This window comes from Physella acuta, unplaced genomic scaffold (assembly GCF_028476545.2).
Source record: "Physella acuta isolate Inbredline_101_S28 unplaced genomic scaffold, ASM2847654v3 ptg000237l, whole genome shotgun sequence".
Taxonomy (NCBI): domain Eukaryota; kingdom Metazoa; phylum Mollusca; class Gastropoda; family Physidae; genus Physella; species Physella acuta.
This window is the reverse complement of record NW_026731756.1, coordinates 368,516-388,599: the sequence shown is the minus strand read 5'-3', so window position 1 is coordinate 388,599 and position 20,084 is coordinate 368,516. Positions and strand designations below refer to the sequence as shown.

The 20,084-nt window shown below is 33.1% G+C and overlaps 1 protein-coding gene across 2 annotated transcripts in view; it reads left to right on the top strand.

Moving 5' to 3' along the window:
- The window catches only part of LOC131938198 (transient receptor potential cation channel subfamily M member 4), a 29,285-nt gene that overhangs the window by 4,519 nt on the left and 4,682 nt on the right, over positions 1-20,084 (top strand). For both annotated transcript variants that reach the window (XM_059296113.1, XM_059296112.1), the window contains exons 3-39: positions 37-83; positions 164-262; positions 580-646; positions 1,214-1,442; positions 1,907-1,975; positions 2,357-2,460; positions 3,575-3,653; positions 4,120-4,223; positions 4,486-4,544; positions 4,654-4,925; positions 5,085-5,179; positions 5,605-5,709; positions 6,067-6,157; positions 6,356-6,444; positions 6,658-6,758; positions 7,136-7,442; positions 7,813-7,853; positions 8,020-8,074; positions 8,461-8,592; positions 8,716-8,748; positions 9,160-9,286; positions 9,546-9,673; positions 10,190-10,370; positions 10,864-11,038; positions 11,689-11,849; positions 12,083-12,203; positions 12,366-12,403; positions 12,658-12,707; positions 13,475-13,545; positions 14,257-14,493; positions 15,210-15,315; positions 15,551-15,625; positions 15,811-15,855; positions 16,257-16,301; positions 17,642-17,713; positions 18,339-18,428; positions 18,781-18,894. In XM_059296113.1, the coding sequence (XP_059152096.1) occupies positions 37-83; positions 164-262; positions 580-646; positions 1,214-1,442; positions 1,907-1,975; positions 2,357-2,460; positions 3,575-3,653; positions 4,120-4,223; positions 4,486-4,544; positions 4,654-4,925; positions 5,085-5,179; positions 5,605-5,709; positions 6,067-6,157; positions 6,356-6,444; positions 6,658-6,758; positions 7,136-7,442; positions 7,813-7,853; positions 8,020-8,074; positions 8,461-8,592; positions 8,716-8,748; positions 9,160-9,286; positions 9,546-9,673; positions 10,190-10,370; positions 10,864-11,038; positions 11,689-11,849; positions 12,083-12,203; positions 12,366-12,403; positions 12,658-12,707; positions 13,475-13,545; positions 14,257-14,493; positions 15,210-15,315; positions 15,551-15,625; positions 15,811-15,855; positions 16,257-16,301; positions 17,642-17,713; positions 18,339-18,428; positions 18,781-18,894 (4,014 nt within the window). The remainder of the gene's footprint in view (positions 1-36; positions 84-163; positions 263-579; positions 647-1,213; positions 1,443-1,906; positions 1,976-2,356; positions 2,461-3,574; positions 3,654-4,119; positions 4,224-4,485; positions 4,545-4,653; positions 4,926-5,084; positions 5,180-5,604; positions 5,710-6,066; positions 6,158-6,355; positions 6,445-6,657; positions 6,759-7,135; positions 7,443-7,812; positions 7,854-8,019; positions 8,075-8,460; positions 8,593-8,715; positions 8,749-9,159; positions 9,287-9,545; positions 9,674-10,189; positions 10,371-10,863; positions 11,039-11,688; positions 11,850-12,082; positions 12,204-12,365; positions 12,404-12,657; positions 12,708-13,474; positions 13,546-14,256; positions 14,494-15,209; positions 15,316-15,550; positions 15,626-15,810; positions 15,856-16,256; positions 16,302-17,641; positions 17,714-18,338; positions 18,429-18,780; positions 18,895-20,084) is intronic.

The window sequence follows — 20,084 nt, the reverse complement described above, 5'->3', positions numbered from 1 at the left end:
AGAATAATCTTAGTGCTTTGCTATTTTTTTTACCAGACCAAACAGCAAATACACCCAACAAAACCTATTTTAAAGACAAAAAGGTAAGTAAAACATTTGAATAAAGTACGACACACAGTAAAAATTAGAACCCGCGTTAAAATTAATACCACGACGACATCAGTTCCAGGTCACTGATCGCCAACAACAGACAAGCATCAAACTTACTGAGGGTCACAGTCCCCCATGAACATGATTCAACGTACGGAGAAGAGATCGGAAAGTGAGTACACTATTTACTGTTTAATATTACTAAACACAACAGTGTTTGTAATTAAACAGTTCACAATCGTATTTTTAAAATAAGAAACAAATGTTTTAAAAATACGTTTTTTTTTTTTTTATTTTTTTTATTTTTCTTATTCTAGCATGTTAAGTCTGTCTTCGAAATTTAAATATTTTTTTCAAAAATAAAAAAAAAAGTTATAAAACTAGTCGCATTTTTTGCATAGTCCTAAGTAACCATAATTGGCCTATTTGAAAAATTGAAAACAGCATTTTCACATTTTAAAAACAATGTGTATCTTTATTAATATTCAGCAAGCATGAAGTCATATGGAAAAACGCCAGCGGAAAATTCAGCCAGTCTCATTTAGTGGAGAAAAGGGTGAGAGGAAATTTAATTTGTTATGGCCACACGGTGTTACCTTATAATGCTCTGATAGTGATTGTACCAGCAAATCCTAACACGATGTGTAGCTGCCTAGAACCTAGAAGTGACTTTGACTTAATCCTCTTTCCTCCTTATGGAACAGGACCTCTACCATTTCCTTCCATTTCATTCGATCCCCGGCTATTAATTTTGCCGTCTCCCAAGACATCCCTATTGGCTTCAGTTCTTCAAGAAGACTTCGCCTCCAGGTCTGTCTTGGGCGCCCTCTCTTCCGCTTTCCCCGGGGGTTCCACTCAAGCGCTTGACGTATCACATTTGGGTGAGGCTTTCGCAGCATGTGTCCCACCCAGCGCCACTTTCTCCTTCTTATTTGCACACCCATAAGCTCCTGTCTTGCTTTTCTCCACAATTCCATATTTGGCATTTGTTCTGCCACCTCAATTTCAAAATCTGTCTAAGGCATCTGTTCATGAAGGTCTGTATCTTTGCCGTACCAGCTATGGAGACTCTCCGTGTCTCTGCTCCTAGAAGTGCCAATACTTTATTTCGTCTGTCCACTAGGGTCAGTGTTGTGATGTTTTGGACGGTTTCCGCTTTGACCGTCCTGAGCTGGTCATTACTCTTCTGGGAACCACCTACACGGATGACGTCATAGCCGATACTAAATCTATACGAGAACCAAGTTTTATCCAGCCAAAACAAAACGGCGGCGGTAACGGACAGGTTTCGAGTCCGGCGGAGAAGAAAGCATTGACTAAAAATGACATGAAATTTGCTCTGTCTTATACGGGTATGTTAAATATATTTGATGTCGTAATTATTTACTCATCTTGTTGTGGGAAGGGTTGGGAGTGTGAAAGGGTGAGAGTAAAAGAGGGTGAGACGGGTAGATGGTGAGACGGGGGTGTATTGTGATGTATTCTGATGAAAGTGATAAGGTGAGACATAAGTGAGGCTCGAATGTGGTTATTTTTTAGTGAGAAAGTGAACAGACAAGTAGAAAAAGAGAATGGGTGAATTGGTAACACACCGAAAGAGTAAAATTGGAGAAGGTGTGAAAAAAGTTTGTTAATGTGCAGTATTAAAACGGCTAAGAATTATTACATGTGACAACCTTTTTACGATTGCCTCATTCTGACAATCAAACAAAACAAGTGAATTTATTACGAACTTGAAAATGTTTACACATAACTGCAAATGAAAGTAAATGCAAAGTTAACATTTAATTTAATTTTTTTACCACTGACATTCTAGGCAAGGGTGGCCTTCACCTCCTTCAACCCCCGCTGAGGAGGCGTCTGATCCATCTGATTCAAAACATTGGTAGGCTAAGTAATAAGCTGGTGGGGGTGTATTCCTTAAGACGTAGGGTGTGTTTCGTAAAGGATATACTAAATATGTTTACACCGCATTTATAATAACCGTACCCTCCAACCACAAAACAATACATGGTAGATAAATCGTGGAGAACTTTAAAAAAAAAAACAACACCAAAACATACAAAGATAAAACTAGTCATTTTAGATATATTGCTAATAAATTAATAAAAAATATATCAAAGTTCAATCTTCATTTTTCCCCCATACGAATCTATTAAACATTTACTTTTATGGAGTTATTGTAATTTAGTTTTCAAATTAACTTTTATTATGTTTATCAATGTATTGGCGAAAAAGTTGTATAATTTCAAAACATGTATAATAGGAGCTTGGATTATGAGCGAATACGAGGATAAAGTTGTTCTAGAAAGTTCCAACCTGCCTTTCCCAGACCTACGGGATCATCATCAGGATCTTCTATTTCCAGAGGTATTTAAAATTAAATAAGGAATACTAAATGTAACACACTAATAATAATGTAATTTTTAAGTGTAAGATACAAAATAACCGTCAGGTTTTTAAAAAAACACATGGGTGAATGTGATGACCTAGACCTCGAGGTTATGTAGTTTTCTGTGATCTAGGCTATATAATTATATGTGTAATTGTGTGCAGTGGCGTCGGTGCGGCACTTAATGGTGTCACCCCCCCCCCCCCCCCATACATGGATTAACACATAAATTATTACGATACTCAACAAACCGTTTACCTCAACCATATTTTGCAACGTTGAGTTTATGTAATATCCCCCACCCCCACGGCAATAGCTTTAAACAGTGCTTAGATATAATACTAACGACTTTTATCTATAGTTGATTATAAATACAGCTTGACGTAGCATGTTTTCTCTATCATTAGCAGGTTTACGTCTTGGTGTCAGCCCCCCCCCCCCCCCTCCACCCTTGTAAGGATATGTCAAGTTTGATCTTAAACGACTATTTAACACTATAATTAATCACTTAATTAAGTGGAATTATCCTTTTTCAGTATATATTTTGCTATTTTGTGCCGTGGTGTCACCCCCTAAATGGTGTCACCCGGTGCGGTCCGCCCCCCTCCCACGCTACGCCCCTGATAGTGTGTTTGCGTGAGTGTTGTTCGCGTGATAGCTAGGCCTATCTATAGAAACGTGCATTACGCAATTTTAAGACTAAAACTACTTTTAGAAAAATACATTTTACCCCCAAAAACAGTTAATTAGATTCTAGTTAGATACATTAGCATTAAAATAAAAAGTTAACATAGGGGTCAGCGTGGTTGCTTAACCGAAAAAATCTCGAGTTCGAATACTCGGGCAGATGAGGATCGTTAACAAGGGGGCAGCCTATCTTCTTGGAGAACAACTAGACTGAAAGCGGAGTCAATGGCGCACAACCAGTTGACACGTATACTTGACTGTGTTGGAAGGAATCCAATCAAACACTAAAATTAAGCACGAAAAAGAAAAAAAGTCAAAAAATCAACATGAACTGGTCCCATGAGCTTTATATCAAAACTGATTCAATATCTTTAATGATAATGATCTGTGTTTTCGCCTTTTTAGGACAAATACATCTGGCCACCCAAAGTAACATACAGCTGTGTTTGTCTCACCAGCAAGAAGATCGAATCTGTTACAAAAGGTTCTCTAATTTAATTTTAGTTTACCTGCATTTCCTTTTAAATATATTTTCATATTTTGACAAATTAGGAAATAAAATAACAAATTTAGACCTCACATAGACTGACTGGTATTAGCGCTAAAATTTCCTCTTACAAATGCATAACATTTTATAAGACGAAAGGACATTACTGCTGGAGCACTAGCCAGATTTTTACTAAAAACAGTTAAAATCAGAATTAAGTAAAATGTACTTTGATTTATTCCTGTCCTGGTTTAATACTTATGAATTAAGTTTATAGATTTAAGCCATCACTTAAATTATGTTTTAACTTGTTTAGGCTTTATTTTATATCTGGTGTTACCTAATATTGTATGTAGACTTACCTTTTTTAAAAAAGATACTGATAATGATATTTTTACTTCCAATAGACTATCTATAGATTCTGTATTAAAAATAATTTTTATAACATCTTGTAAACTTTCAGAACTAAAGTGCAATGAATGTATACTAGTAGCATCGGGGACAAAAGAAAGTCTAAAGCAGCTTAACAAATACAAAGATAAATGGAAGCATATGCTCATAGTAAAAGTAAAACTGTATTCTTTACTGTCTAAATCTATGTATGCATAAATTGAGAGCTTTCTAAGTATGGAGGTCTACTTGTTGAAAAATTAAAACTTATTGAATATACTTGTAAAAATATTGATCAAAACAAACATCAAATATAACTTTTCCAGCTAACCCTTACTTATAAAATTAATATAACAGACTTGTTTGTATTATTTTGAGCATGAAATATTTAGCTATTTTCAATAAAGTCATGTTGAATGATGTTTTATGTCTTCCACAGGGCTCAGGTGGCTTGGCAGATGTCTTAGCTTATGCCATTCAACATGATCCTCAGGGAATGTAAATACATGTTTGTTTTCAAATATTAAAAAATTATAAAAAATTTAGTTTTATCATTTAATACATATTTTAAAAGGTAATTCATAATGCAACTACAATTTTGTTACAGAAATGATAGGCTCATAATAGACATGCTTAACACAGTAGATGCCAATAAAACAGCAGATTATGGAAGCCTAGAAGATGAACGCGCCTCTACAAAGTCTGTAGTTTTGACTGTGTACAGCAATAGTTCAAGTCAGAATGGAGATCTGAGTTCAGATGACAAAACCTGCATGCAGTGGATAAAAGAAATTTGTCAAAATGCCACTCTTTTTGAACCAGATCTTTCACTTTCTGACCTTGGCCTTGGCAGAGCTATCATCCAAGCAATTTTTAATGGTATTATTTATCATAATATTTATAATTTTGGGAACTACATATTTCCTAATTGTAAAAATTTAGGGAGTAACTGTATTTAGAATACTTTTTAAACTTATAATAAATTAGCTAACATTATATCTAAAACAATGTATGTAAAGTTTTAATATCTTCTTACAGGCTGTGACAAAAGAAATCCAGAGTTGTTGAAGTTGTGTGTAGATCTTGACTGCATCAGGGAAGCTTCTAAATATATTTTTTTGCCTGGCTACAATGTAAGAAATGTATTTTACTTTCTTGTTCTTTTTCAATTGAAAGAAAATTAATAATCTAAATAGTATTTTTGAATAAAGTTTGTGTTAAGAGGAATAATTTATGTCATGTCATACACCAACAAGTATATGATAATAACAATATTTAAATTAGAAAATAAGTTTAATTGTTTAATTTCATCTCTAGTACTTAAAAATATAGCTATATAACATACTTAAGACTATAAAACCAAAAAATTCAGTCACTGGCTCCTTTTAAGAAGCAATTTTATGCAAACTTTTATACAAATTAAAGCTTAAAATATTATAGATAGCTCTTACTGGCCTTTTTATATTACCACATAACACATTTTTTTTTGTGAGTGACTGAAAATCATATAAGACTAATTTTTAAGCTATAATTTGTGTACATTGTTTCACGTTTTTAGAGCAAGGATTGTGTTTTTGTGCTGAGGTCAGCATTTGCACAAAACAAAGTTCATTTTATTGAGTATTTTCTACAACATGGAGATTTCAGGGCTATCGCCAATGATGTAAGTATGATTGATAGGTCTGATCAGAGGCGTAGCGACCCTTCCCGGCGACTTGCACCCCCCCCCCCCCCCCCCAGACTTTCGATTTGCACCCCTCCCTCAAACTTTCAATTTGCACCACCCTTCAGACTTTCAATTTGTTTTTCCAACCTATTTTGGGACATATGTTCCCACCCCCGCCCCCCCCCCCTCGCTATGCCTCTGGGTCTGATTACAAAATAATTCAGTACTGACACCAGCACTCTCAAATTTTGCATTACTTGTTTCAAATACTGATAGCATAGCCAGATTGTCATGTCATATATTTTCATATTTTACTTAATGCAACCATATGTTGAGTTTTAATATTTTCTGCAGCTCAACGTTAGACGAAGTATTATGTCTGATTCACGTGCAATGAGTTTTAACAAAAATACTCTTTGGCAAGCTGCAGCTTTAAACAATGAAGGTATTTTTTACCGAATAAATTCAGTTTCATAATGTCCTTGAAAAATCTTTTTCTTTACACTTTATTTTAAATTTAAATAAACAATAAATTTTTATATTTTATGAAATAAAATTTAATATGTGCTTAGGTTATAATTTTAGGATGATTTATTAAATGGTTTTTTTTAGTCATTTCTAAACACATTTGGATATTGTTCAGATGCTTGCAACATAATTGATCACCTGTTCCGTCAGTCGCTTGTGTCCAACAACCTAGAAATGTCTCTTCTATTTTGGACTGAAACAACGGTAGGTGTCAAAACCCTTTTTTTAATTGTTATGTGGATGAAATATGTTTACTCATTCAATATTTTAAATTGATATGTAGATTAAATCTGTTTACACATACAATTTTATAAACTGCTATGAAGATTAAACCTGTTTACACTTACAAATTTTAAAATTGTTATTTAGATAAAGGCTATTTACACATACAATGTTTACACCAATCTTTATCTGCAGCACCCATTAGCTACAGCCTTGTTGGCCTACAGGTTTTTGAAAAAAATGGCTAAAAAAGAGAAAAATGTCTTGCGGAGTGAGGCCATCAAAGAAGGAGCTCGGTAAGTTAAAAAAATGTGATAGACAAAAACAGAGTTTTCCTGTGTATAAATTAACTTATTTTTAATTCTTTCTGGTTCAAATATGTAGTTTCTGACCGCAATTAAGAAGATTAAAAGGGCATTATGAAAAATAACATTTAAGATGAAATCCATTAGAGTATTTGTATTCTCATGATGATAAAAAAACTATGGCTAGGAACTTCATACAAACATGTTGAGTAATTTCCTCAATTCAGATAATAAAGCACTATGTTAGTTTGTCTACTTGTTGTAAGATGTTGATTCCATAACAAATAGGCCTACAATGTGTAACATTTTAAACATTAAACTGAAACAGCATCTTTTGAAAAACAAAAAAATGTTTTATGAAATTCCAGAGAATACCAAGAGCTGGCCGTAGCACTAGTCAATGCTTGCTACGAGAAAGACCCCTCAACCACATCTAAGATGATCTCCAGCAGGATGGAGCTCCTTAACGACAAATCCTGCATCGAGTTTGCTCTGTTGTCCCACAACAGAGAGTTCCTGATCCAGCCCGCCAGCATCAACCTCCAGAAACATCTGTGGAACTGGGGCAACAGTTGGGACTTTTATAAGGAGATCTCCAGGGACCAGTCCAAGACACAGGATGCTAGAGCTGCCAATTCACAACAGGAGTTCTCTGAAGAGAGCAATGATTCACTAGTCAGTTCCTTACCAGTTTTTTATGTTTTGTACATAAAGCTGTATAGAGCAGTTTAAAAATTAGTCAGTTCTCTACCAGTTTTCTTTGTTTAGTATATAAAGCTGTAAAGAGCAGTTTAAAAAATTAGTCAGTTCCCTGCCAGTTTTCTTTGTTTAGTATATAACACTGTATAGAACGGTTTAAAAATTTGTCAGCTGTCTTACAATTGTTTAACTTAAAGGATAAACTACAGCTATAGGAAAACTTATGATAATTAAAATGAATACAATCTATAAAGGAATTATAAAAATATGAATTAAATTTTAAAAGCCATATCATCATAATTAAAACCAAATCTTAAGTGTCTGTGACTGCATTATTTTTTTACAGAAGGATACAAAAAGCTCTGGTGAAAACTATTGTGCAAATTTGTAAGTTTATAATTATATAACAGAGCCATGATCTTTTAGTTTTCCATGATAATAGGAGAAAAAATAACAATATTAATAATTGTTGTCAACAAATAAACATATTTTCTAAAGATAATTTTTTTTTAACCTGTAAATTACAACTTTTTCATTTTTTTTTTCATTTCAGAGACAAATATTACCTACTCCTATGTTACCCAAAGATAATGTTTGCATTTAGTGGGGTAAGTTAAATAATGTATCTTAGTTTAAATTAGTTTAAATAACAAAGGATAGATTACATAATAATGTTTTGTTATTTAAATATATAAAAAAATAGAGTGCTATATTGACTGGAATATGTTAGAAAGTTTTTGTCTTAATTACATTATTATCAAGGATTAAATAGTTAAAGTTATTAACCAACATTGAAGCAGTTTATAGTTACATTAAGTTCATGCTTGTAATTGTTCATAAAAGTAGTAGTAGATCTGTAATTTATTTGTATCTATCCTGTAAAAGATCTGTTCTTTAACCAGTTTTCTTCTAATTAAAGGGGTTTAACTAATTTATGTTCATCCTGTTCACTGTTTGTCTAAGATTTGCTCTTGAATGCATGTTTATTTTCTAGATCGGTCTTCTTATTTTCGTGTACATGTTTGGCCAGCTTATGCTAGGCCAGTTGCATCGTGCAACATTTAATTGGCTGGAGGTCTATTTGTTGGTGTATGTTGTCATTGAGCTGGCTGAGGAAATTATGGAGGTAAGGCAACAATTGTTTTCTAATGTGTGACACTGTTGCTCTCTGTTATGTGAAATTCATTAAATTATGCAACTTGATTTGCAACTCATTTAGTTAAAAGCCTACATTTCTTTTCGTTTCTAGTTCTACTACACAGAACCAGCTTTTGACAATAAGGTCTGTTTTTTATTTTTGCTTTGATAAAATAATTATCCCACATGTAATTTTATTCACTAATTATAGCCCAACTTATTAAATTTGTTCCGAACATCAGCAACTTTCCTTATATTTAATTTATATCTGGGGAGAAAAGGGGTGGCATTTCGGAACACAACTTCAGCTCTTAGTCTCATAAAGTTTACTTTGTTATGATGGTACCTATATAAGTGACAGGCTTCGTTAAGTTTACTTTGTTATGATGTTATATAAGTGGCAAGTCAAAAAATTATTTGGACACTACTTAGCCCAAAATTGTTGTAGACTACATTCAAAATTCAAGTTATCTTTTTTTGTTTCTATTTATTTTAGAGAATAAAAAAGGTTCCAATTTCCAAAGTAAATTTATTTTTTGTTATTGACTTTTGGCAGGGGAATAAACTCTGGCTAAAGCTGAAAACTTTTTATTCAAGTGGATGGAACTGGGTTGATTTGGTTTCTATCACGCTGTTTTTTATTGGTGCTGGATTAAGGGTGTATTCATTTTTTGAATCAACAGGTAGGCCAAACCATAGCAGAAAAAAAATATTTTTTTTTGTTAAAATAAAAGAAATCCATAACAATATATGAAATCTTTAGTTATAAGCTAGGTATAGCAAACAAAAACTTAAGTAAATGAAAATGGTATTACCCTAGACTTACTTAATTTTCTTTGTAACTGTACTACATTATAGATTTTGTTCTACCACATTACAGATTTTGTTCTACTGAAGATTTTCTTCTATTTACATTACAGATTTTGTTCTGTTTAATTACAGATTCTGATATCTTTGAGTTTGCCAGAGTTCTGCTGTGTTTTGACTTTATTATGTTTACTATTAGACTTCTGCACAACTGTTACAGCAGCTCACACTTGGGTCCCACGTTTGTCATGATTTTAAAAACTGTAAGTCAGCCTTTATCTCATATAGATGGTCAGGCATACCATATTTAGTCAACTTTTGTCATGATTTTAAAAACTGTAAGTCAGCCTTTATCTCGTATAGACGGTCAGACATACCATATTCAGTAGATTTCCTTGGTCCAACTTTTGTCATGATTTTAAAAACTGTAAGTCTGCCTTTAGTATATCTAGTATAGGCAGCCATATCACATTAAATAGCTTTCTATCCTCTTTTAGAAAACTGTAACTTAAATCACAATCAAATCAACAATCTAAACCTAAGCTTAACCCTATGGTGAGGTATGATTAAGCTTGAAGTACCACAGTTCTATTTATGTTTCTATTTTTTTCAACATGTATTTTGTCAACTGTGTATAGCATTTTGTATGTATTATTTATGAACATGAAAAGTGAAAATAATATAAGGGAGAAAAATAATTTTGTGTTCTACTGGACTATATTTATTACAATTTAATTTCATTTTAAATAACTCTAGTTTTTGTTTGTACCAACTGGCAGACCCAGGAGCTCTCCATATTCCTGTACATCCTTGCCATTGTTTGGATCAGCTACACCATAGCATCAGAAGCCATCTTGTACCCCAATTCCCAGCTCAATCGTTACTTGATCTTCTACCTGTTCCGCAAGGCTTACTGGCAGATGTTTGGGGAACTTTTTCTGGATGAGCTCGAGGCTGAAGGTAGGATTAAGCATTGTGCACCTTTCATAAAACTTTTTTTCCACCACTGTTTTATGGTACAAATTTTGTTTTCATTTTAGGAAAATGTGTTTATAAGTTATTTATCATTGCATGGATGTCTACCAGAGAGTATTTTGGAGCTGTATAGGATGTGTTTAACACCACATTATGCAATCATCAAATGCAAGCCCAAAACATGTTTTTAACACAAAGCATTAATAATAACAAAGTAATAGGACTTATTTGGCTCTTATGCTTTTGGTCTATAGTGGTTTAGAATGTGAAGAGTGCTTAAATAGGCATGCCATACTACTGACATTTGTATTTTAGAATTTTTAGAATGTTTGAACGGTTATGCACAACAGATCCAAATTACTACACTGCATAACTTGTGGTGAGCATTTGTGTTTTAGAATCTTTAGGTTTGAATGGTTATGCACAACAAATCCAACTTACTACAATACATGACTTATAACTAACATTTGTGTTTTAGAAAATGGAGAAGGTTTGAGTGGTCATGAGTGCACAACAGATCCAGATTACTACAATACCTACAGAAAACTGCGATGTCCTTCAAACATTGGCCGCTATATAGCACCAATTTTGTTAGGTGTCTACATCATGTTCACAAATGTCCTACTTTTCAGCTTAATCACAGCCAATTTCACGTAAGAATGACTTTTTTTTTTGTAACTTAAATAGGTATGATTACTTTTACTGAATGTAACATAGCCTGATGGCCTGTGTAGCAGATCAATTACCTTTCACGTCTGTCTGTTTAGAGACTGTGTCATGAGCTTTCATTACAGCCACTTCTCACCATATGGTGGACCTGGGATTCATCTAGTGCAGGGGTCGGCAACCTGCGGCTCGCGAGCCTCATGCGGCTCTTTTGATATCAAGATGCGGCTCTCCAGCTCCTTGAACAAATACTAATAATCTTAATAAAAAAAATATTTGAAATAAAAAAATGTTAGTGGCTCTTTAAAACCAGGGAAATTTTGAAAATTGTAACTTTTGGCTCTTCCGCTTCAAAAGGTTGCCGACCCCTGATCTAGTGGACCAAATCTATACCTGAGAATTTAACATCCCAAAATGATTTATCTTAGGAATTCTAAATTTAAATAGATATTGTGGCACTACAAAATTTCTTTAAAAATTTAAAACAAAATTACACTGATTAAAGTTAGGTGATTTTGGACAAGAAATGTAACAATGAAGACATAACTATCATATAGATTGTTTTTTAAAAATGTTCACATTATTGTAAAATCCCTTGTAAATTTAGTGACTTAGAAATGTTTACTCCATATTGCAGGAAATCTATTGAGAAGATCCAGGCTAAAGCTGACAAAGTTTGGAGGCTGCAAATTTTAGACTTAACTATTGCATACAACCAAGTTTGGTTCCTGCCTCCCCCTTTTACACTGATCTCCCTTGTAGCTCGTTTGCTTGAGAGGAAGAATAATCTTCAATTTTGTAAGTTCTAATTGTTTCAATACCCATGTAAAATATTGTTTAAATAAACTTAATTAAGTTTACTTATGAGAATCGTCAAATAAAATATGTGAGCTATTATTTGGTTAGAAAAGAGAACACAAATTTTGTTCAAAACTAATGGGCTTTAAATTATTTTATAAATAAGGAGTTGGTTTCTTGGAAAAAGTCTTTCACATATTTGACATCTTGAAATATTTCTGAATATATTTCAGTCAAAACAATAACAGATCCCCAATTGCTGGCAAAAATAAATGATATGGAGGCTGAAGTTATGCAAATGCACATTGAGCCAATGGTTTTTAAAAAGAAAAATATTAAAGAACTAAAAGCCAGGTAAATACTCTATTAGGTAATTTTAAATTAGCTGATTATTGTCTTTGCATCTTTCTTTAAAAAATATAATCAACATCGTATTGAAATAGTTAGTCAAAAGTGAGCTGAAACAACACTATTCATGTTTTATGTTGCATCATGCTTTTTTTTGTTGTCCATTAGTGATACATTAAAATTTCAAGCAGAAAATCAGAAAGATGGTAAGCATTAAATTATGTTATTTTAGATTATGATTAGTTTAACAAATTTAACAAATGCTGAAAAAAAAAATCAGTTTTTTATTTTTTTTAAACATTAAGACAGATATCTAAGCATTACTATCAAGTGTAGCATTGGGATAAGTGTCTCTATTATGTTGCCATTAATGTATACAGACTTTTAAAATTTCTTAATTTTTCATATTTTTATATAAATATTAAACAAAAAGTTTTGATCTTTGTTTTTATTTTTTTAGTGAACAGTTACAACTGGACAGCCATGGAGGATTTTTCCAGCAACTTTTGGGTAAAATTATTGATACAGATTTTTATTTAGGGCAACATCTCTTTTTAATGAAAGTAATCTTTGCTAAAACAAACATCCTCCTTTTATTTTAAAAACTTAGACCATTTTTTTTTAAATTTCAATTATGAAAAACAGTCTTGCATGTGGGCGAAATGATCAGGGATTTAAATTCAACTCCTCACCAAATTATACATAAATCTTATTATTATCTCCCTTTACTCAGAACCATTTGTTTCATTTTAATGTAAAAATGTTATATAATTTATACAATTAAAAAAAGTATCAACAGAAATTTAAATCTAATTCTAAAAATTGTAAGTGTAGTTCTGCTAAAGCTTTATACTAATTAATTTTCAATATAAACTCCAACTACTCCAGACCTCTATCTTTCGTTATTTAAATTGTTCACATAGTTAATTTTGAATATTTTAAACACCACATTACTGCTATAGTTATATTTAGACTATTAAAACACCAATTAATCTATATTGTTAATATAGTAATTATATTAAGACTATTTTAACACCAATTAATCCATATTAATACTAAAGATATATTGGACTTTTTAATTGCCAATTAATCCAAATTATTAGTATAGTTTTGTTAAGACTATTTAAATACCAGTTAATCCATATCATCACTATGGATATATTTAGACTATTTAAGCGTTATATTTTGGCTATTTAAATACCAATGAACCTATATTTTGACTATTTAAACACCAATGAACCCATATTTTGACTATTTATACACCAATGACCCCACAGGCTCCACTAAAAAGTGACAGAACCCTGACCGATGAGAGCAGTGCATCAGAACACACCAGGAGTGACCCAGAGTGAGTACCTTTTGTGTACCTATTTTCTGCTGCAGGTTCACTATTAGGAGAAGTGATGAGTTGGGTTAGCCATACCCTAACATTACTTCAAGACTTTAGTGATGTGTTACAAAAAACTAGCAATACCATAGTTAGTAGTTAAGTAAGATCTTGGGTAGTGTATGGTTAATAGAATGATTTTATTTTCAATGGTCTAACTCTTCAAAAGATAGGGTTGGGGAGAGGTATTAATATTAAGTTGTCGGATAATTTCAGTTTATGGTGTCAAAATTGAATACGCATCATCAAATTTCAAATTAATACTGTTTAATAGTTTATTACTAACTACTGGCAGCTACTACATTTTTTTAGAAGGGTCCAATAAAATATTTGAGATGTATGAAAAATGGAACCAACAACTGTAACATGCAGCAATATGTTCTTTTTTTTAAAAATCTTGTTTAATTTTTAAAATAATTCTACTTGGATGTTGCAAATGTTAAGGATTTGAGTTAGCTCTTTAGTTAGAGCTTTGGTTTGAGTCTAGCACATAGATTCAGTGTAATAAACATGGTACCAACATGACTGAAACAGTGTTGGACATAGGGGGCAGCAACCCTCCCTAAAAAGATTAAAGCTATGTGAAATGCACAGCCATTTGATCATTAGGGACATCAAATGGGTTAAGTCAAGTCAGTATGTCTGATATTTAACACTGATATTCTATCTCAGGAACCTGGAGGATCTCACCTACCTAAACCCCTTTAAAAAGCAAAGCCTCAGCTTTAATAGATATGACAAGGTTTATAAAATTGACCGGAGGAGCTACCTGGGTAAATACAAGGTCACACATGACGGTTACCCGGTTAACCCTAAACTGCAACCGGCTGATGAGAGGGGAGACAGAAGAAGAGCTCAAGGCCTGCCAAGATGGGGTCCCAATCATCGTGGGGTCGTTATTGTAACCAGGTAATGTCAGGGATCTTCCTTCTAATACAGGGGTCCCAATCATCATGGGGTCGTGATTGTAACCAGGTAATGTCAAGGGTCACCCTTCTAATAAAGGGGTCCCAATCATTCTGTGGTTGTGATTGTAAAGAGGTAATGTCAAGGGTCACCCTTCTAATCCAGGGGTCCCAATCATCAAGGGGTCGTGATTGTAACCAGGTAATGTCAAGGGTCACCCTTCTAATAAAGGGGTCCCAATCATTCTGTGGTTGTGATTGTAAAGAGGTAATGTCAAGGGTTACCCTTCTAATCCAGGGGTCCCAATCATCAAGGGGTCATGATTGTAGCGAGATAATGTCTAAAGTCATTGTTCAAATACAGGGGTCCCAGTCATTGTGGGGTCATGATTATAAGCAAGTAATTTCAAGGGTTCATCTTTCTAATACAGGTCATGGGGTCATGGGTGTAACCAAGCTATTGAATATTTTGTCTATTGCTACCATAAAATACTTAGGCCAGCCACTTGCCTTGGCTGAGTTCTGGTTTATTAAAAGTAAATTCTTTCAGCTAAAACTATTTAAGAATTTTTTTATCTGCAGATATATGTGAACAGATTTTAAATTCTTTTTTATAGTTAAAAGTGCCATTAAATATAGCACCATGCTAGCCCCTGATTTAATACATTTTAAAATTAAATGTAAAGATGAGAGTAATGAGATTTGTTTATTGTCTAACAGGCTGAAAATAAAGGACCAACACATAGACAGGAAAGATAACAGAGATATAATTGAGTTTCTGGTGGAAAAGAGTGCTACTGAGAGTCATGAGTTTCACTTCCCCATGGTATAAAAATACTAATTTGTTTAGTAAAACAATTTATTCAAACTAATTACAACACCCACATTTTAAGTATTAAATATTTAGCCAAAAAATATGATTCATTTAGGATAATTCTTTCAAAATAGGTTTTCATATTCAAGGCTTTTATAAACTTATCTGCAAAAATGTTTTCCACATTAAATTAAACACATGTTCACATTGATCAACAACAACTAATTAATTACATTTTGTTTATCAGGTAATTTGTGATCCGAGTGTTGATCCTTTTACTTATTTTCTACAAGCTATCAAGAGTGATCCTGAAAGGCAAATAGTCAGTTAAATATCAACTTTAATCAATTATTTTGTGTGTGTATATATATATATATATATATATATATATATATATATATATATATATATATATATATATATTCATATTGGTATTCTATCTAAGGATAATGTTTAACTTTATTATTACTCCATTATCTTCAACTGATCTTTATTTTATTTTAACAGCAAGAAACTGTTGGTACTGCAATGAAGACAAAGCTTTTCAAAAAGGTACATTTTTTTGTATGGCTGACTAAGTGAAAAGCAACTATTTCACATATTTAAAATCAGAGTTTTAGAGACTCCAGTTTTTTGGCTGTAAATTTAAGGTTGAATTAAAACTATTTTGGCTACTAAATAAGGTCATAGTAAGATTATTTGGTCATGAATGGGTTTAATTAAAATTATGTTTATTAAACTATATTCACTATAATATAATATGCACATGGGGAATTCATGTTTGTTTAAATATGATTGTTTAAAAAGCTGAATAAACTGAGCTTTGCAATACAATTTGAATATGGATCTACTTAATTTAAGCATATTAAAAGCTTTCTCTCTTTTTCCTGGGTTTATAAGGCTGATAGATCTGTGTGCTAATGTTTATTTTTTAATTTCTTTTATTTTAAAAGAATTTACAGGTTATGGCAGCACAAAGCAAAGAAACAGAAAAGAACGTGAGTAATTTGATTAGTTTTTGCTTATAAAAAAACAACAAATAAAACTTTCTTTTGGATATATAGTCAATGTATCAAATAAATTTGTGGTATGTGCTGGAATGGCGTGGTCTAGCTGACTGCTAACCTAAGAGTTCAAATCTAGGTTCAAATCAGTGGAATGTCCCTGAGTCCACCCAGCTCTGATGGGTACCTAACTTATGTTAGGGAAACAAATGTGGCTGGGCATAGTGCTGACCACACTATACCTTCACATGCCGAGGTCTATAAATCAGATGAACTCTAATTCAGCTGCCCCATATGTCTTGGGCACAAACAGGATTAAGAAGAAGAAGATTTGCTGTGAGGTAGGTTTGTAATGTTCTTCTGCTCATGATGTGCAGCGAGCACACTGCCAAACCACCTGACTACTATAGTACTAATGGTAACAAAAGAAATTACATTATGTAGCCTAACAAAAAGTGACTATGGGGATGTAATGTTCCTGATGGTCCATGGGTCAAGAGAAGTAGAGTTCACCTGTTTCTGTGACCTCGACATATAAAGGGATAGTGTAGTCTGCTCTATGCCCAGCTTAATTTCCCTTAAGTGAGTTAGGTACCCATCAGAGCTAAGTGGACTCAGGGACGGTCTACTTGTAAGTAATCAACCACAGAGTTCCAGTAAAGCTAATCAATGTTTGTCTTACGAATGTGAAACATCCAGTTATAACTTAGGCTTGATGAAAATAAATAGAAATGTAGCCTTAAACTCATAAAATTATTTCTAGTTCTTTGGATTTGCAACTTTTATAAAAATTGATTAAAAAAATATAAAATTTCTGATTTATTTTTAAGCTTAATTTTTTATTTTTTTTATTATTTTTATGGTTGCTTTCAGTGTTTATTCCAGACTTTTCTCTCTGAAAGGGGGGGGGGGGGGTGACTAACTTTTCCTGGGGGGAAGGGGGGGATACTGTTAACAGTATATATTTTGTATATAAATTCCATTTAGTTTGGGAGGGTGGTAGACTTTCTTCCAGATATGCCTGGAAGAAACTCTGGTCGCTTTAAAAAATGCATGTTTTTAATCCATGTCAACATAATATTATGGAAGGATTCTCGTCAACTCTGTCGTCTCCATTGCTAAAGTTGTTTGCAAAATTAATAGTAACCTTACAAAAATTTGTTAACATATTACATAAGTGACATCAGTTTAATTTAAAATTATATACTTATTTATATTAAGTGTATGGTTTGATCAAAACAAAATTTACATCAACATAGATTTAAAATTTAAATTGTCTTAGTCTTAGTTTAAACATTTATCCTAATATAATTTTAGTATCATTGTTTATTAAGGGTACTATTACACACAAAGATTTAAAAACCAAAGTTTCCAGCTCAAAATTTAAACCAGCGCATTTGGAAAATGTAAGTACAATGACTATTGAATCTATTAAGTATTGCATTTTTCTTTTAGATATAATAATCTGCATGTTCGCTATGTACATTGTGAAATAACAACAGCATGCTACATAGAACACGAACCCCTGAGACTGGCTCGCCGAACGCTTGGGTCCCAGGTTAAGAACCACTGATCTAGTACTAAGACCATATACTTTTTCTAGACTACAAGTGTACATTAAAACAAAGATAATTTTGTTTTTTAATGTATTTGTACAGTTACTCTAATTAAAAGTACTCAGTTTTTAGCATTAGCAATGTTATTTATTTTTTATCCTTCAATGGTTCATTACTTCTTGTTGCTTATTAATTTTTGTTGTTCATTACTTCTTGTTGCTCATTACTTCTTGTTGCTCATTACTTCTTGTTGTTCATTACTTCTTGTTGTTCGTTACTTCTTGTTGTTCATTACTTCTTGTTGTTCATTACTTGTTGTTGTTCATTACTTCTTGTTGTTCATATCTTGTTCATCACTTCTTGTTGTTCATTACTTCTTGTTGTTCATTACTTCTTGTTGTTCATTACTTCTTGTTGTTGTTCATTACTTCTTGTTGTTGTTCATTACTTCTTGTTGTGTGACTATAACCAACAGGCTCAGAAAGATGAGAAAAGCAAACAGAAAGAGAAGAAAAAATCTAAAAAGATTAAGAAAACTGTCCGCAACTGTCAGAGAAGTGACCCAGTGAGTTAGCCAGGGTATTTGTTGCTTAAGGGCTTAAAATAGTTTTGTAAAAACGTCAAAAGAAGTTTATTTATCACCATCTTTTTCTTTTTTGTGCCCAAGACACATGGGGCCGCCGCAGAAAGCTCCCCCCATTTTTGTCAGTCTCCAGCAACTTTCCTGGCAGTCCCCCATGACAGTCCTGCCTCTGTCAGCAGTTTCTCCACCATGTACCTCCACGTCTTCCTTGGCCTTCCCCGCTTTCTTTTTCCTTGAGGCATTGTATAATTATAAGCTTTTAAAATTGTGTAATTTACTTTTAAAAAATGTATTTTCTGTCATAATAATTTGTCTTTTTGTTGATTGTTTCAAGGTTTACCGTGGAATTTTAGACGACCCCACAACAATGAACAGTTGCTCATGGGTTGAGATCAGGGTCATCAACTACCACAACCCTAGTGGCGAGAACTGCAAGCTCATCAACAAAGTAAGTTGTGTCTATATAGCTTGGGCAGGGGGGTCTTTTGATCTTTACTTGGGGACTGTCTTTTATGAAGCCACAACCCTAGTGGTGAGAACTGCAAGCTCATCAACAAAGTAAGTTGTGTCTATATAGCTTAGAACTGCAAGCTCATCAATAAAGTAAGTTGTGTCTATATAGCTTAGAACTGCAAGTTGACCAACAAAGTAAGTTGTGTCTATATAGCTTAGAACTGCAAGCTTATCAACAAAGTAAGTTGTGTCTATATAGCTTAGAACTGCAAGTTCATCAACAAAGTAAGTTGTGTCTATATAGCTTGGACATGGGATCTTGATCTTTACTCTGGGAATGCATCATATAACTTGCTAGCATTTTTTTTCCATGTACCTATTATAAAATGAAGAGAATTAATATTTAAATGTCTAAGTGTAAATAAATCTTATGGAAGATCTTGGTCATCTTCTTGAATGACTTCTTAAGTTGCTGTAGTATTGAGACAGTTAGCTGTGGTCTAGTTATAGGCTGGAGTAGTTCTTAAGCATCAAAGTTTGTTGATTGTAGTAGTGCTGTTGTTGATCTCTGAATATCTATTTAAAATGTACATTGTATATCATGAGGTGGGTATATATTGAGTTGGGTATACCGTGAGGTGGTTATATTGTGAAGTAGAGTATATCTACAGTTGGGAAAATCATGAGGTAGCTATATTGTGAGGTAGAGTATCTGGAGTTAAGTATATCGTGAGGTGGGCTTATCATGAGGTGGGTTTACCGTGAGGTGGGTATATCGTGAGGTAGAGTATATCTACAGTTGTGTATACTGTGAGTTGAATGCATCGTGAGTTTGGATATATTATTTAGTCACGTTGATCATCAAGTCTAATTAATCTTTTAGTAAAGTTTATCATATGTTCGTTGATGTTGTGACAGAGATTTCTCCTAGGCAGGTGTCATCTCTGAAACTTGAACATAGCCGCACGTACCACCCACATAGCCTTCAAGTAGGCAGTGGCTTTTCTCAAAGACATAAATGGCATCGAGAGATGTATGGACGCAATCGTAGTTCATATTAACATTCAAAATTGCTCAGCGTAATCGCTACACTCAAGGAATAAAGACAGCAGTAATAGAGATTTGACCCATTGTTCTAAATAGGCTAAATCAAACTGCTAGGCTAAATAAAATCTACTAGGACCT